Genomic DNA, 17,968 nt, shown 5'->3' with positions numbered 1-17,968 from the left:
GTCCTATGTGTAGTTGTGGTTATAAGCCTATTCTTGTTAGGTTTTGTATGAACTTTTTGTATGTAATGCCTCTTGTGGATATAGCGATGGGTACTACTGTGACTGTTTCTTGATTCCACAGTTCCTTTATTTTATTATTATTATTATTATTATTATTATTTATCATATTATTTGCTGATATGGCAAAAAATTGATTACTTTAGAAGTAATAATAATATTAGTTATGGCAATTATCTACGTCTCTTTTATGTTTTCGTTTTAAGATCTAGAAAAAGAAAGGTTAGTAAGAACGAATAAATTTCAAAAATTAGATTTGAAAATTATGTTTCAAAAATTCTGCGAAAGTAATTTATCATATCATTCGCTGATAGAATGATAGGTGAGAATGATGGTCGCTACATCTCAAACACTCTTTGATACACATTGCCACGCTGGCAACTCCTTGACCTGTCACAACACTCCAATACTCTCACTACGTCTCTCTTGATATTCTCTCTTACCACACTCTATTCCTGACTGCCACTATACTCCCAAGACTCTTCTTGGGACTTTCAGGATAACTCTCCTGGTGACTCCTGTCTCGGAGGTTATATAAGTTCGTATGTCTACTGATTAGTTGATGTGGAATGTAAATGTTAGGTGTATCAGGTCTTCCTATCAGTTGTCAATAATATTGGGGGTGTGTGTTAACTTAGACGTCTTTTAGTAGTAGTGGATATTTAAACAAATTGGGTCCTTATGCCCATCGTCTCAAGGGTGATTTATTGACCCTTGCTAAGGTTCACCCAAGTGATGACCAGGTGACAACGAGTATCTACGAGTCAAGGGACGTTGGCAATAAGAACATAAAACAGTCTCTCACTTAACCTCTGTCTCGTGATGAAGATTTCGGCCCAAACATGAATATCACGAGCCAGACTCGTGAACGGAAAGTCGTCCCAAACGTAAACATCACGGGCCAGACTCGTGGACGAGTCACACATATTTACATTTCGATTCGTATTGCGACTGTTTGTGAGCATCAGTCTAGTCTATTTACCGCTCGTTGACGCCTACCATTTGGGCCTGGATTTCGTCGAGTTAATTGCAAATGGCACGGGAAGAGGTTAACTTGGGACGTGCGGTCTTGGGGATACGACAATAATAAAAATTCGCATAACCTGTCTTCGGAATTATAATCAGATCCAAATTGCTTCCGACTAGCAGCCTGCCAAACGTCTTTATGGTTGTCTCGAGCTCACTCAGTCTCGATGTAACTTGTTTCCTCGATCATTTCATTAAGTCCTGTATAATCCCAATTGTAGATTAATGCTTTCCGCCAATAATGAAAATTCGCTTACCTTTACAATGATATCTGGAAAACTAGTCTATTACGCCATAATCAAATAGACACGCGTTCCTCTAGTTGGCAATCTTCTCATGGACGCAGTATAGCAGAGCTCGAGAGTTTGCACACGGTAGGCATTTGATTGGATACATTGTAATAAGTCCATCATCTCTAATACAATCGTAAAGATAGGTCACAGGAATTTTCGTTATTGGCTGGAATTTCGCATCTGCAAATAGGATTATATCGCATCGTATAACGAAACAGAGAACAGGATGCATTGGGACCAAATGGGGTCGAGCAATGAAGCACTGGCGTAGATCGATATTAATCATCTGATGTACAACTGTATGAGAAAAATGTCGATTTAACTTATTCTGTTGTTATGCTGAAAATATAAAAATATAGACCTCGAGATATCAAAGCTGGAATTAGGCTAAGGGATCAGAGTCTCTCTTGACCGTTATATTGGGCCCAAAATTCACGCAGGAATTAATTTTGATAGAAAACACAGGTTTCTAATTGAAAATTGTAAATATTGCTCAGCAATGAAGACGCATTGTTCTTGTATGTAATGCTCCATTTTTAATAACCTTGAACTGTCAATTGTTATTGTGACTATCTGCCAAACGTCCATGTTTAACACTAGAACTACCAACCCAGTCAAAATGACTGGTCCCAGAATTTTCCTTTTTGCAATCACCGAACACATACACCTGCTTTAAGAATAAAATTGGTATCAACTCATATTAAGAAAGAACTGTAATCAATATATTCACTCATGTTCACCGTACCGTTGAAATTACTATAATCTGTGCACGTTATAGTTAGGTATTCATTAAAGATCGGTAGTTCTAGTGCTAAGGATGAATGACAAAGAATCTTTACTTAGGATCCTAGCAACCGAATCTAGCTAGCTCTAGAGAAATGGGTTCCAGTACCGTTCTGATCACGTGTGGTTCACGTATAGTTGCTTATGAATGTCCACTTTCTATAATCCGTTCAATGAAAACGATTATATCATTAGTGTTATAGCTGCAGATGACTGACAATGACTATCTGCCAAACGTTCATGTTCAGGGATGAATGACAAAGAACTTTTTCCTAAGTCCTTAGCAACCCCCAGTCTAGTTTGCTTTAGAGAAATGGGTTCTAGTACAGTTGTGATCACGTGTGGTTTACGTATAGTTGCTTATGAATGTCCACTTTCTATAATCCGTTCAATGAAAACGATTATATGATTAGTGTTATAGCTGCAGATGACTGACAATGACTATCTGCCAAACGTCCATGTTCAGGGATGAATAACAAAGAACTTTTTCCTAAGTCCTTAGCAACCCCCAGTCTAGTTTGCTTTAGAGAAATGGGTTCTAGTACAGTTCTGATCACGTGTGGTTTACGTATAGTTGTTTATGAATGTCCAGTTTCTATAATCCTTTCAACAAAACGTTCACCTGATCAATGTTATGACTGCTGCTGGCTGACAATGACTATCTGCCAAATGTCCATGTTCAGGAATGAATGATAAAGAACTTTTTCCTAAGTCCTTAGCAACCCCCAGTCCAGCTTGCTCTATGAAAATAGGTATCAGTCCCGTTCTGATCATGCGTGGTTCACGTATAGTTGTTAATATTTCAGCCCACTCTCGTTGAACCAAGCATAGATTGACTGCTCCGTGAGAGACATGTCTTCCGGCTCGTCATTTCGCTTAAACCTGACAGGGTGCGAGGCTGTATGGCGAGCAAGATAGTCGAGATTTCTGGTGGAACACTGTCCTATTCCGAAAGTCAGAGCGCGTTCCGACCCTTCTGTTTGCATACGCGAGTAGCGAAATCCATGGGAGTCACGCGACGGTGGTGCAAGTGCCCCAAAGTGCGGCCGTGACGTGGCGAAGAAGCGGGTCAATCGTTTGACGAATGTCGGAACTCGACAAAAGGCGGCGGTGCAATTACGGCTGATTGAATGGAAGTAGAAACTCGCCCGGCCGCAATTTTACGCGCGACACGTAACAACCAGCGGACATATTAGGATATCTGGGGCACACGCGCGTCATACGATCCTGATTCCGGCCGAAAAAAGGCCCCCCATCTGACCACCTCCGGCCTCACCGCGCCGCGAAATCGGGCTGAGCGTCAAAATTTTTCCCAAACCGCATCGTTTTCTTTTTTCCAACACGTCGGAAATTCCACGGGATCTCGAAACACGGAAACCGCACGCCCGACGCTTCCATTTACTCCCTTTCACGAACTGCCCGAACGAGAATCATGGTACTCGTGTGAATATTCTTGCTGGAGGAACACGCGATAGGCGGCGATCGTTTATCTGTGTCTTTCCGTTCCTTTCGCGTGGATACAGGTCAAGTTCTTCGTATGGTTCTTCAGGGATGAGAAACGCGTGTGTCAGGTTGGTAGGTTGGGGTTGGTCGATGTAGTCTTCTGGGTTGGTCTAACTGTGAAAGAAGAATATCTTAGGTTATGACTTTATGGTGATCTTTGGTAATGTGGTTTTTGTGTCCAGCTTTGTGTATAGTGTAGTAGGTTAGGGTTGGCTGATGTAGTCTTCTGGGTTGCTCTAACTGTGGGAGAAGATTATATTAGGTTATGGCTTTATGGTTATCTTTGGTAATCAGATTTTTGTGTCTAGCTTTGTATATAGTATGGTAACTGTGGCTGTGACTTATATAGTTTTAGGAATTTTGGTCTTATATTGTTGTAGCTTTATAATGCTTTTTGGTAAAAAGAATTTGTATTTGTATTGTATTTTGTGCCTATGTTTGTATATAGTGTGGTAACTGTGACTATGACTTATATAGTTTTTGGAATTTTGGTCTTATATTGTTGTAGCTTTATGATACTTTCTGGTAAAAAGAATTTGTATTTGTATTGTATTTTGTGCCTAAGTTTGTGTATAGTGTGATAACTGTGACTGTGACTTATGTAGTTTTTGGAATTTTGGTCTTATATTTTGTGATAACATTTTAAAAAGACTGTCATCTTTTGTAGCTTTATGATACTTTTTGGTAACAAGGATTTGTATTTGTATTGTGATTAACTTTGTGTATAATATAACTATGACTGTAATTTAATAATTTTTGGAATTTTGGTCTTATATTTTGTGATAACATTTTAAAAAGACTGTCATCTTTTGTAGTTTTATGATACTTTTTATTAATAAGGATTTGTATTTATATTGTGATTAACTTTGTGTATAGTATAACTATGACTGTGACTTACATAATCTTTGAAATTTTTGTTTTATATTTTGTAGTAACATACTTGGTTTAGTCTTATAGGAAAAAGCAGCATCTGTCGATTTTATTTGAAATTATCAACTTTCTCTCACAGACCTGAAACAAAATTTCCATCGAGAGATTTATGACTTCTTTATTATTTGAAATAAGTTTTTCCATTGTTTTAATGATAAATACTTTTAACCAAATTTCATTTAAAGTCGAAATAATTTAACATACCTATGTAAAATTAAAACTACGTTGACAATCGTTGCACCACGTAACACTATATTATAACCTATAAATCTGATAATCTCCAATTTCTGAACATTAATATAATACAAAATTTGATGTTACGATATTAAAAATAAAACAGAGATTGTTTCATCTATAGACCAATGTTTTCATAAAATTGCTTTTAAAACATTCGTAAATAATAATTGTCACAGAAGCAGAATTTTACTAAACGATAAAGGAAATTATTAATTCTTATCCTGCTCACAATTCATCATCAAAAATCTACCATATTAAAAAACAAAAACATTTTGAAACATTTCGAAACATTTTAAAGCACTGAAATTACAAGTGAAATGACAAGTTTCAAACCGTGTGTTTTCACGGTTACCGAAGATACGCTACTGTTATTAGCAGGGCTAAGGTTACCTACTGAGAAGATTATCCTGATTACATTCGTGCATCTTTTTTTAAACTATTGCCATCTATTGATGCATCATTTAAACACAGCGTAGATTGGTAGGACTAGTGTTAATGCAGATACGCGTTGCGATCAGGGCGAAACGATTGCAGAGCGGACGCCAGTGGAACCAATGGTTAGTCATTTTCCTCGATCTCTGTAAGTGGTACGTTTCGACCTGGATTTAATGGCTGATGTACGAATATCTCGCGATATTTCGACTCGAGTCATTCGACGTGTTATACCGTTATGCACGGGAACGCAGATTCCGTATATTGTTCGTGATATCGCTCGAAATTGTAGAGTAACAGCGGAGCCCATGATACTTATAACAGTTCCTTACTCTTTATTCTTGTGACATTAAAGGTTATGTCTTAATTGCTTAATTCGATACGAGCGTACAAAAATTGTACGATATTAAGTTTTATATGCAATAATAACGCTGTGTTATTAATTAAGTTGTATCATTTAATGCTGTTTAAAGTTATACTGAACGAGTGAACAACGAGGATTTGAATAAGTGGGGTTATAAAACATTTTCGTGCGACAGTGATTTTCGTTTTGGTGTCGTCTGCATAAAATTTTGCATTATTTATATAAAAAATATAGTATTATACTGTTATAGTGTAATATATATTATGATATAGTAATATAGAATAATATATACTATCTATTAGTTTGTGCTGACGATAAACGGAAATATATCGTGGCTCTCGGTGGTATTATATTTAAAGCTTCGTACACAACGAATTTTGAATACGTATTTATTGCGCGATAAATCAACGTAGAAAGGTAGATAATGCATTATCGGTAAACGATTACTGAATTATCGTTGTACAATTTATAGTGTATACCGTTTTAAAAATTAAAATATCGATTATCGATTTTATGTTCTGCTACATACATATGGTAATGGAAAAAATGTAAATTTGTAGTATTCTTTTAGAGAAATTTAAGACAAGATTTAGAACAGTAAGGAATTGTTTAAATATCATTTATTTTAATAAAATGACAATTATTGAACGCATGAGACGAAATCGAGCAACTTTTTACAATAAATGGTCTCTCACAAAATGGACTTGGCTGTAAATGCTTTTAAGGTATTTATCTATATTAGAATAGATTTTCATAATAATATATTTAAGCAATTATTGAGTGAACAATTTAAAAATCTGTTATATTATATTTTGTTTTAAATTTGACACTTATTAAAATTATATAATCCTTTATATATCTATATCTAGTTGTTTACATTTCTCTATCTTCATTTAATTACTATATCATTGCAAATGATTTATTTTTATTAATTTATTTATTATTTATTTATAACTTCTTTTATTTTTACTATATCTTTTTATATAAATCTTACATAAAAGTTATAATTAATTTAAATAATAGATGTTTTAAAACAAAGATATGTAACTTAATTTTCAGTTTAAATATTTTCTCACAGTAATTTATTCTAAATAAACTAACTCTAAGAAAAAATTTCTTTAAAAAATGTATTGCATATCTTCTTAACAATATTAAATTAAATTTGATATTTTAAATATTTATTTTTATGAAGTATAGATTTTTAAATTGTTTAAACTAATTAGAAATATACTATAATATACGAACCACCATGTGGGAATTGTATGCTAGTTTTTCAAGGTGGTATACTGGGAAAAAAAATATTATCCCCGATCCATACTTTTTAGTCAAGATGATTAATGGACACGTTGCATGTCCTTTTATCTCTGAAAAAATTTGTTTGGAAGCTACAGGCGATTTTAATGAAAAAAAACCTTAGATACTATAATTCCATGGAAATGTTTGTATTCTAACAAACTTTTAATTAATAATAAATTATTGTATATTGCCATATATTCTTAATTATATTTAATAATAATGTGAATTAATATTTACATTAATATGAATAAATATTTCATATATCATTACACATCAGTAACGAGCTAATGCAAAAATCTTACTGCAATAAGATTCTTAACAAATTTTCAGCAAATATTTTATACCTTATCTGCTCATCTGCATGTCTATATGTAAACTTAGATTATCTACAACTTTCAATTACCTGCATTTTATTACTTTCATGATTGCAATAACAGTTTGCTATATTTTGTCATTATATACATTTTACCTCGTTTTTAATTTTTCTTATTTTCTAATTAATTCTACAATTTTAATATTTGTTCCTAAATTTCAATTAATCTTAATCATATAATATGAACATTCTTCTTACAAATATTCAAAAATTTTGTTTAATTATTACAAATTACAAAAATTTCCTGAATCCGAAAATTGTTTCAAAATGCTCCAAAATGACTGTGAAAAAAAGTATTCAAAGAATTTTTAAATTCCACATCACAATGAATTTTACAAATACATAGCACCAAGAAAGACTGTATACAGTTATATAGAAACAATAATAATTAAATATATAGTATCTCGAACAATCTAGCTGTCAACATTTATTATTCCAAAATTATTACTAAAATAACAACATATAAGATTTTAATTGAATAATTAAAATAAGTGAAACAATTATTATTGTAGAATAATAATTGAATAATATGGTAACATAATAATATTTTATTTTCAATAATTATAATTATTATTGAAAAATAATAATAAATAATATGGTAGCATAATAATATTTTAATTTTAATAATTATAATAAATAATTATTAAAATTAAAATATTTTTTATGTTACCTAAATATATCTATTAATTCAAAAAATCAACAACCAGCAGCTATATAGATAATTATCTGTGGGGAATAGCCACTTTTAAGCAGTTTCTCATAGAATTCGATGCTCGACAAGTTCACGATCTCGAAATCCTTGCCACCAAGTGCACTGTGGCACCAGCGTCGTGCAGAATGCAGCTTGCGATGCACCGCTTGCTGCATTTGGACGACACCGAAGAAGTTCACCGAAACTCGTTCGCGTGTCCCTCTGGGAGACCGTAGAACGTGTAATGGCTTCTAAAGAGCTTATAAATCGTCCGTTTCGAGGTTTCCCCGAAGAAGCATCGATCGTTGCAAAAAACCGCCCCCGTGTCTTGTTCGATCTTATTTTCTTTCTGGCAAGCTTAATACGCCGTCGAAATGGTCCTCAGCATGACGTTCATGTCAGTATGGTAACATGATTTTTCTGGTTTTTAACATGGTAACGATTTTTGGTAGCCTCAATATCAAACAGAGTCACTGGATGTATTAAACTAAAATATTTATTTCTTTTTTTATTTTTTTTTTATTTTTATTAATTTTTCAGCGGTCGGTAGAAAAGAAAGAAAAATTGGAAATTTGTTTAAGGGTTGAAATAGGTAAGGGTGTATAGAATTTTTGGAATATTAAATTTACATATTGGTAATCTGTTTTTAAAAATTAAGTATTAAGCAGTCGGAGCCTAATTTGTTTGAAACTATTCAGATTTAAGTGAAATATTAATTTTTTATTTTAATTTGAAACTTAATGGTAAAGAAGATAATTGTATTTTTTTAATTTTAAATATTTAAAACTGATTTTAAAATCCTGATTTATCGTTTAAAAATGATTTATAATAAACACTTACTGTTTAAAAATTATTTATACTTAATTAAAATTCGAATTTCTATACTAGTTTGAATTTATTTTTAATATTATTTAAAATATTATTTCATTTTTAACTAGTTCATGGTATCAAGATATTTGATATTGGATATTTTTCCAAAAATTTTAAACTTTTAAACGAGGTATGCAATATAGGGATTTTCTTTGCAACCACTTTTGAATTTTGAAATTCTGCGATTGTAGAAAATAATTTCTAAGCATCTATTCTTCACATTAGCATTCGACCAAATTGCACAATCTTTTGAAAATATAAAATTCGCTTTCACTCATTTTATTCTAATAAATAAGTTTTCATTCTAATTAACCTCATAAAGACCAAATTATTTTACAAAATTCGGTCAAAAATTCCCGAATTTTTTTACAAAAGTGATTACAAGAATAGTAACCTATCCTGATCAAAATAAAAAACCGTATTTTGGAAGATACAAATATACAAACACTTCGATTTCACATAAACTCAGTAGGTAAAACAGACTCGTACCTACACAAACGAAATTTTCCACAAAATGGAAACCGTGTTAACGAGAACGTGGTTAGGTTAGGTTTAGGTTTAGGTTAGGTTAGGTTAGGTTAGGTTAGGTTAGGTTAGGCATCGATCGTTGCAAAAAATTCGAACTTTTCGAAATTTTTAAAACACGTTACGTTTCTTCGGTGGTAATGGTTACATAAATTTTTAAATATATATATGTTGATATAATAAAGGAGCGATGTCTGTAGGAAAAGGATGAGTGGAACAAGTATGCATGTGATAGCAATATCTAATGAATTCAGGTTATTGTGATAAATGAGTATGCGTGAAATGCTTGAAGTGTTTCGTGAATTGTGAATTGTGAATATTCTTGCAATGTATGAAAGAAGGAAGAACAAAACGATAGTGATTTGGCATAGGTCAGTTGCAATTGAGTTTTAATAGTGAAAAGAATTGTGAGCATGTGATTGTGATAAATTAATCCATTAATGATGAATTAACCCACTGCCAAATTTCTTTTTTCGAAATTTTTGGTCGGATGAGTTATATATATGTACGAAAGGTTGTGTAACAGTATAATCATATTCAAACTACGTTTTAGTTTGAAAATATTTGATATTTTTGAAAAAGTCCCAAAATGGGTATCGTTATAAAATGATCGACAAAATCATTTCAATAAAAAGCAAAAGACTGAGTAAGTAACAAATCGTTACTATAACCTCTAAATTACATATTTATGTACAGTATTTCATAATAATATAAAAATGAAACTAAAAATATAATGCTTCAAATATGACACTTCTGTTCCGTTCAACTTACACGCGAATTTCAAATTTGTTCGCTTGCTGTATAAAAACGGAGCACCGAATATACCCTTTTTGCTACATATAATATCGACTGATATATATAGAATAAAACTAAACTGTCTGGCGTATCAAATATACAGGGTGTCCCAAAAAAATGTATACATACTTCGCGTGATTATAGAAACAGGAAAAAAGGAAAGAAAAAGAAAGAAAATTAGAAAGAATAGGATATTAAAGCGTGTATACGTTTTTTTGGGACACCCTGTATTTTTGGCGCCAAGTAGTATACGTAAAATTCCAAAATTCCCAAATGGGGATCGTGGCAGCTAATGGGTTAATTAATGGGCCCTTAATGGGCTAAATAATATTTAAACTTAACACATTACGTACGGGTGACGAGATATCTCGTCTTTAGCAAGCCGAACGTTGTAGTTGGGCGACGAAATATCTCGTTTTCAGGTTTCTTCGACTCAATCGATGATTTAAGGAATTAAAAATAGATTTTCTCGTTACGTTACCAGGATAACGAAGTCATGGAGAAATGGCAGGATTTTGTGTCACGACGAGTATACTCGTCACGCGTAAAAAGTAGCGACCATTGGCTATTTAAATTGTAAGTTTTGTGAAAAATAAAACATATTCTCAAATTTCAAGATGTTTAGAATATTTTGAGGTCAGGCCGGAATAAAACAAGCAAATAAAAAATATGAATAATTTGAGATGAACTCATGCGTCCCCGTATGCACCGGCTGAAACAGCTTATCAGTTCGCGTAACGAATTTATTTATGCGCGATGATAACGTTTTTTAGATGTCAGCGTAAAAGGGGCAAAAGCAAAAGTCGGAAAGTTGATTTATGATAGGGTTCCTTCAGGGATGGTTTGCCACGGGACAAATGCGTGACGCTGACCAGGCGCTGAGACCATTGATGGTTGCTGGCCCGAAGTTACCTAGCTATTTTTTGACGGTCGCTAAAATTCATAGATATCCATAAAAACTAACCAATAAGAGAATAGATGTTAACCAAATAAGTAAATATTAGTAATAAAATTGTCAATTTTATAAAATAAACTCATCTTTTTGATCCAATATTTTAACAGCGACACTTACTCTGTGATTGACGAGTATACTCGTCATCGCTCGATTTTCGCGACGCATATAGGTGCGCGCTCTCAAAAGGGGGCGCCACAGCTAACTGGTTAACACGTTGAATGCCACGCCAGTTTTACAGGGATTGTCCGTGGCGCAACGATGAATTTTCTATTATGCGATACATATAATGTTGCAATATTATCTGCAATAGATAAGTTACAATGTATAACCATGTTTGACATGTTAATTGCGACGGGGATCGCCATTGAATTAAGGATGGTGATAAAAATTTCTAAATATTGGCATTTGTTTAAATTATATATATTTCTATCAATCTCCGCGCGCCGGTCATCGGTGGCCCAGGTGGCGCCACCGTCAAGTTGAGTGCCGGTCACCGGTGACCCATTCAACGTGTTAACCCTTTGAACTCGACGACTTTTTGACTAGAGAAGAGTAGAAATTCAAAATTCAATTCTCTACTACAAAACTGATGATACTTTTTTGAGCAGTAAGTAAAGAATTATTGGGTTTGCAAGAAAGTACTTTCGGTTTTTTAGTGTGAAATAAAACTCTATTTTTTCTCTACAGTGAATGAACTTTAATCGGTCAAATATCTTCCATTCTATTCGATGACCTTTTGCCATCTTTCTAGTAACTTCGTGATCCCACGCTCATAGAATTTCTGGTCCTTATCTGCAAAAAACTTAACTAAGTGCGTAAATCTCAGGTCGACCAGAACGTTGTGGGTATCTTTCAGTGAAAAATCTTCAGAACGAAATTTTTTAAACTAATTCTGACACGTGCGTTCTGTTAAACAATCAACACCATAAACTTCTCGTATCTCTTTGTGAGCCTCAGCCGCATTCTTGCCTTTATGAAAATAAAAAAGTAAAATGTATCGAAAATGCTTATTTTTGCACTCCATGTTAAGACTGACCGTGAACTGACAGTTGTAAACGAAATTACACGGAATTTCACGAAATAGCAACCTAAATGTATCGACTACCACATCTCAAAAGAGAAAAATTCTAACATTGACAAAAGAATAACAAAACAAGCATAACATTATTTACTGATGCAAACCGAAATTACTTTCTTGCCAACCCAATATATTATAATAGAATTATATAATTATTTGATTTCGATACCTCGCACACTGTTACATTGCATTAAATTTGATATATTAATTAATATCGATCTTCCAAATTTTATAAAATGGTGACTGAAGCTCACCTCTCGAGTGCAAAGGGTTAATATTAGTGTTTGATCATTTTTATAATTAAATAAAGAATCGTTCTTATTGTTATTGAAATTTCATCCACCATTAATCCTTTACACTCGGCGATTCTTTCGTCACAGGAAAATAGTAATTCGAAGGCTTTCTGCCATAAGGTCGACGATATTTTTAAAACGATAAATAAGAAATCGTATGCAATTTAAGACGTAGAATTATTTTACTTCGATATTCCACGCATCATTGGGTAATTTTAAATTTGATATATTAATTAACATCCATCTTTAGCATATGATTAAATGGCGACTGAGAGGCGCCTCTCGAGTGCAAAGGGTTAACATCTTCACCGCGGAATTTCATTGGAACTAGGCCGAACTATGGCTCGCAGCAGAACCTAACGAGCATAAACGCAGACCCGAAGGATTCTCCAGCTGGAACATCGCGACATAAGCTAATATATCGTCGCGATATCGTTCCTTATTATTGATCGACGGGGGACGTGAATCATGCGTAGTCGCAGCTCGCGTCTACCGGTACCCATACACGCTCGTAATAATATTCCGTTTGGTACGCGATTCCACGCATGCATCGTGAAAAGAGACGCCTAGGTGGACGCATTGTCAGCACTGGCGCCCATGTGACAATAAGCCGCAGGAGAAAAACCGAGGCTTCGTGAACACAGGTGCGCCATCGCCGCGGTGTCGCCCTCATCCATCCATGTTTTCCACGATCCATGACGATTTCGATTTTTCGAGAATAAACTCTTCGTTTATGTGCCGTTCGCTGTGCAACCATAATCGATTATTATTTCTTCTTGCCTTTTTTCGTCTGTGGATCTTTCCTTGGGATGATTATACGAGGTAGGTCTCCCTATGGCGGCTTTTAGCTTCTTCGTGCATAATCGTCCATAACGATTTTGCTTTTTAGGGAATAAATTGTTCGCTCATGTACTATTCGTTGGCTGACGATGATCGATTGTCTTCTTTTTTTATTTTTATTTCTATGAATTTTTATTGCAAAGTGGTTAGGTTGCGAAGTACGCTGAGGATTCAGCAGTGATCGGATCTTCGCTGTGGTAGCTTTTTCATGAGCCATGATTTCGATTTTTTGAAGATACAATGTTTACTTGTATATTGGTCATTGTACAGTGGTGATCGATTTTTTTCTTTTTTTTAATTTTGGATTTAGTCTTGGAGCAGTTGTGCAGTTGGCTAAGGCTTTGTTAATGATGGAATCTTCGTTATGGTAATTTTTTCATGATCCATGATTTCGATTTTTCCGAGATAGAATGTTTACTTGTATATTGTTCATTGTACGGTGGTGATTGATTTTTCTTTTTAATCTTGGATTTAGTCTTGAAGCAGTTGTGGAGTAGGCTGAGGCTTTAGTAGTAATGGAATCTTCACTGTGGTAGCTTTTTCATGATTCATAATGATAGCGATTTTTCGAAAATAAACTATTCTCTTATACTATTACTTATATATTACTATTCATTGTTCGATGATAATCGATTTTTTTTTTTTAACTTTGAATTTTTTCTTGAAGCAGTTGTGAAGTAGACTGAGGCTTCGTTAGTGATGGGATTTTCGTTATAGTAACTTTTTCATGATCCTTGAAGCAGTTGTGAAGTAGGCTGAGGCTTCGTTAGTGATAGGATTTTCGTTATAGTAACTTTTTTATGATCCATAATAATAGCGATTTTTCAAAAATAGACTGTTCACTTATATATTATTTATTGTTCTATGATAACCGATTTCATTTATTTAATAATTACAATTTTTCAAAAATAGACTGTTCACTTATATATTATTTATTGTTTTAGGATAACCTATTTTATTTTTCTTCTTTATTTTTGGATTTAGTCTTGAAGCAGTTGTGAAGTAGGCTGAGACTTCAGTAGTAATGCAATCTTCACTGTGATAGCTTTCTCGTGATTCATAATGACAGCGATTTTTCGAAAATAAATTCTCTTATGTATTATTCATTATGTACTATTCTTATGTACTATTCATTGTTCGACCATAATCGATTATTTTTTTTTGTATCTTGAGATTTTTTCTTGGAACAGTTGTGAAATAGGCTGTGGCTTCAGTAGTAATGGAATCTTCACTGTGATAGCTTTTCATAATTCATAATGATAGCGATTTTTCGAAAATAAACTATTCTCTTATGTACTATTCATTGTTCAACCATAATTGATTATTTTCTTTTTTTTTTATCTCGGGATTGTTTCTTGGAGTGATTGTGAAGTAGGTTGAGACTTCAGTAGTCATGGACTCTTCACTGTGGTAGCTTTTCCATAATCCATGATTTCGAATTTTCGAAACAGACTGTTTATTTATATATTGGTTATTGCTCCATGATGATCGATTTTATTTTTCTCCTTTATCTTTGAATTTTTTCTTGGCGCAATTATGAAGTAGTTTGAGACTTCAATGATGCTGAGATCTTTACTTAGTAAATTATAAACCGATCAATATTTTCTGGAAGCAAATGGAAAAGTTATTTTGGGTAGCAAAATTAAATTGCGTAGTCCTTGCGGGGAGGTGAAGCGTAGGTTAAGAAAAGCATAAAAGCAGGGTCCTTGACGACCAAAACAGAGTCCTTAGAAATTAATTGTGACCGGTACGAGCGTGAGTCGCTCAGTATTGGAAAGAGAGTTAAATTAGAGTGCGTTTCTATGTGTTTTCGTTGCGTTGTCTTGGTGTTCTTTACCTAAGTTAAATTAATTTTATGAGTTTTATGCTCCTATTATTTTGTTCTTGTTGTTCTGTCAGTTTTTGATATCTCGAAACCAGTTTTTGCCATCCTATAGTAGTCATACAGGTATATAGTAACAATTATATAGTAACTCTGTATAGTAACAATTTCAAATTTCCTCTTCCTCCATTTTATATTCTCTTTCGACCAATCCAGTCAAACTATACAGACATTTCCAAGACATAAAACCTTGAATGTAACTATTTCAATTTTCCTCTTCCTCCATTTTATATTCTCTTTCGACCAATCCAGTCAAACTATACAGACATTTCCAAGATATAAAACATTGGATGATCATTTTTCTTTGCACCTTTCTTCGGTTTCAAGCAATCGGTTCCACCACGTGACTCTTATACCCGAAACTCATTATCAGTCACTCGCAATAAACATTTACATAAAACTCGCATTTCCATACTGATTGTGGCAATTTAGTAATTAGTAATTAGTCGTTCTGGTTATTTTCGAGATTGATCAATAGTCGTGATGTATTTATAATTGTAGCACTGAAGAACCAGTTTCGCGAATGGGCTCAATAGCTTGAAAATATGGCGAACAGGAAACTTTCTATTCCAATAATGATTATATATATATATTACAAATTATTGCAACGTAAATTTGGTAGTACTCGATTATCCAATTATTCCTTTTCTACTTTTCCATCATTGTATTCCAATAATTATATCAACAATTTATATTCTCTCGATCATCCTGTAATAATTAACTTGAGTTAGAGTGTCGTTAATAATTAATGGACGATATGCAAATAAATTAATAACTAAACTAACGATATTGGAATATACAGGGTGTGACGCGACTGGAATTGCGTGCACAAGAAAATGGATTTGAAATTTGAAATTAAATAGCTTCGGATATTAACACTTTTCTCAATCAAATTTCTATAAAAGATAGAAATTCTATAAAAGATAAAAGAAATAAAATTCCGAAGTCAAGGTTATCTGAAGATCATAGTAGAGTAGGCCACAGAACTCGTATTTTCATTAACAATAACTGTACAAAGTCAAAAATATGTGCTATTTTAAGAAAATCATGGTGGCCATGACTTTTCATCGTTATAAAATAGGTTCTTTAACTTGAGTTATAGTGTCACTACTAATTAATGGACGATATGCAAATAAATTAATAACTAAACTAACGATATTGGAATATACAGGGTGTATAGTCTAAGACGCGACTGGAATTGCGTTTACAAGAAAATGGACTTACATTTATTATAAAGTGTAATTTGAAATTAAATAGCTTCGGATATTAACACTTTTCTGGATTAAATTTCTATAAAAGATAAAAGAAATAAAATTCCGAAATCAAGGTTATCTGAAGATCATAGTTCAGTAGGTCACAGAACTCGTATTTTCATTAACAATAACCGTTAAAAGTCAATTGTACTATTAAATTAGTGTTATTTAAGAAAATCATGGTGGTCGTGAATTTTCATCGTTAAAAAATAGGTTCTTTTGAATATTTTGTATTGAAATATCTAACCTAGTAAATACTGATTAACTTTCGTTGGAAACTTTTTGTTGTGTTTGTGAGAAATTGTGACCAATCATAGTATATTCTGTACATCGACAACTTTTTTAATCCAAAAGCATTCCAACGTCATGGTAAACTGATATGTGAAGACTACAATACATGGTACAATTTCAAATAGTCAACCATCCAATTGTAGTAACCATAAGCGTTCACCATGGGATTAACCATGAATATTTGTTCAAAAAGAAATCCTTGAAAACCTTTTAATATTTCTATTTATACTTAATTGGAAACACTAATTTTTGTTGAAAAGATTTTGTTTTTCTCATTTAAGGATTCTGTTTTTAATAACTCGTCTTGTATATTTAATTATATTCTGTTCAAGTATACAATTTCATAAAGCTGCATTTTTTTAGGGAAAAAATACCATAGGAAAGTAGCGCAGGTCGAAGACTCAGGATAAAAATTTAGGATTTTCTAGGGTTAAGGGAATATAAAAATAGATTAAAAATTTGAACAATTTTTGGAAATACGAATCGGTTAAAACAGAATGTTAAATGTAATTTAAATTGCAAAGGTTTAAATACAATGTTACCTGGACTTATTATCACAGTTATTACCACATTTCCTAGAATATTACATTTACGCGCATTTTTGCAAAAGCCAAAACGTTGTTCATGATCATAATCCGTGGAGTACCTATTTCGCCTGAAAGATAAATTTCAACGTAAAATCCGATAATTGAAATAATTTTTAATTAGGACGTTAGACGGTGTACCCTACCGGCAAATCTCGCGAAGTGGAGTGGAAAAGATAAAAGTGGAGTTCTCGCGATAAATAACTATGAACAAATAACTGTGAAAGCAGTATGATAGTTATCCGACATGTTTCAGCATCGAGGGATATCTTTTTATTCTGTTACAGTGCAAACAGTGCGGAAAAGCCTTCAAACGTTCCAGCACTCTCAGCACTCACCTTTTAATACACTCTGACACCAGACCGTATCCCTGTCAATATTGCGGCAAGAGGTTTCATCAGAAGTCAGACATGAAGAAGCACACCTATATCCATACCGGTGAGTCTCATATATCATTAAGATCTTACATTATATGAAAATCATATAAAAATAAAAAATATATATGTATTAAAAATATACCAGCCGAATCAAATTAAAATTACAAAATTTGCATATGTATACAAGAAGTATAGAACTTTAAAATTATAAATTAAATAATAAATAAAAATTTGAATAAT

General features: G+C 33.1%; 1 protein-coding gene across 1 annotated transcript in view; it reads left to right on the top strand.

Moving 5' to 3' along the window:
• The window catches only part of LOC108547443 (zinc finger protein 205), an 87,789-nt gene that overhangs the window by 29,520 nt on the left and 40,301 nt on the right, over positions 1-17,968 (top strand). The window contains 1 exon segment of the mRNA XM_017899973.1: positions 17,639-17,789. Coding sequence (XP_017755462.1) covers positions 17,639-17,789 — 151 coding nt within the window.

The sequence above is a fragment of the Eufriesea mexicana genome, unplaced genomic scaffold, assembly GCF_001483705.2.
Source record: "Eufriesea mexicana isolate 0111107269 unplaced genomic scaffold, ASM148370v2 scaffold1030, whole genome shotgun sequence".
NCBI classification, from domain to species: domain Eukaryota; kingdom Metazoa; phylum Arthropoda; class Insecta; order Hymenoptera; family Apidae; genus Eufriesea; species Eufriesea mexicana.
Note: the sequence above shows the minus strand (reverse complement) of the source record. Positions and strands in the feature narration are given on the sequence as shown.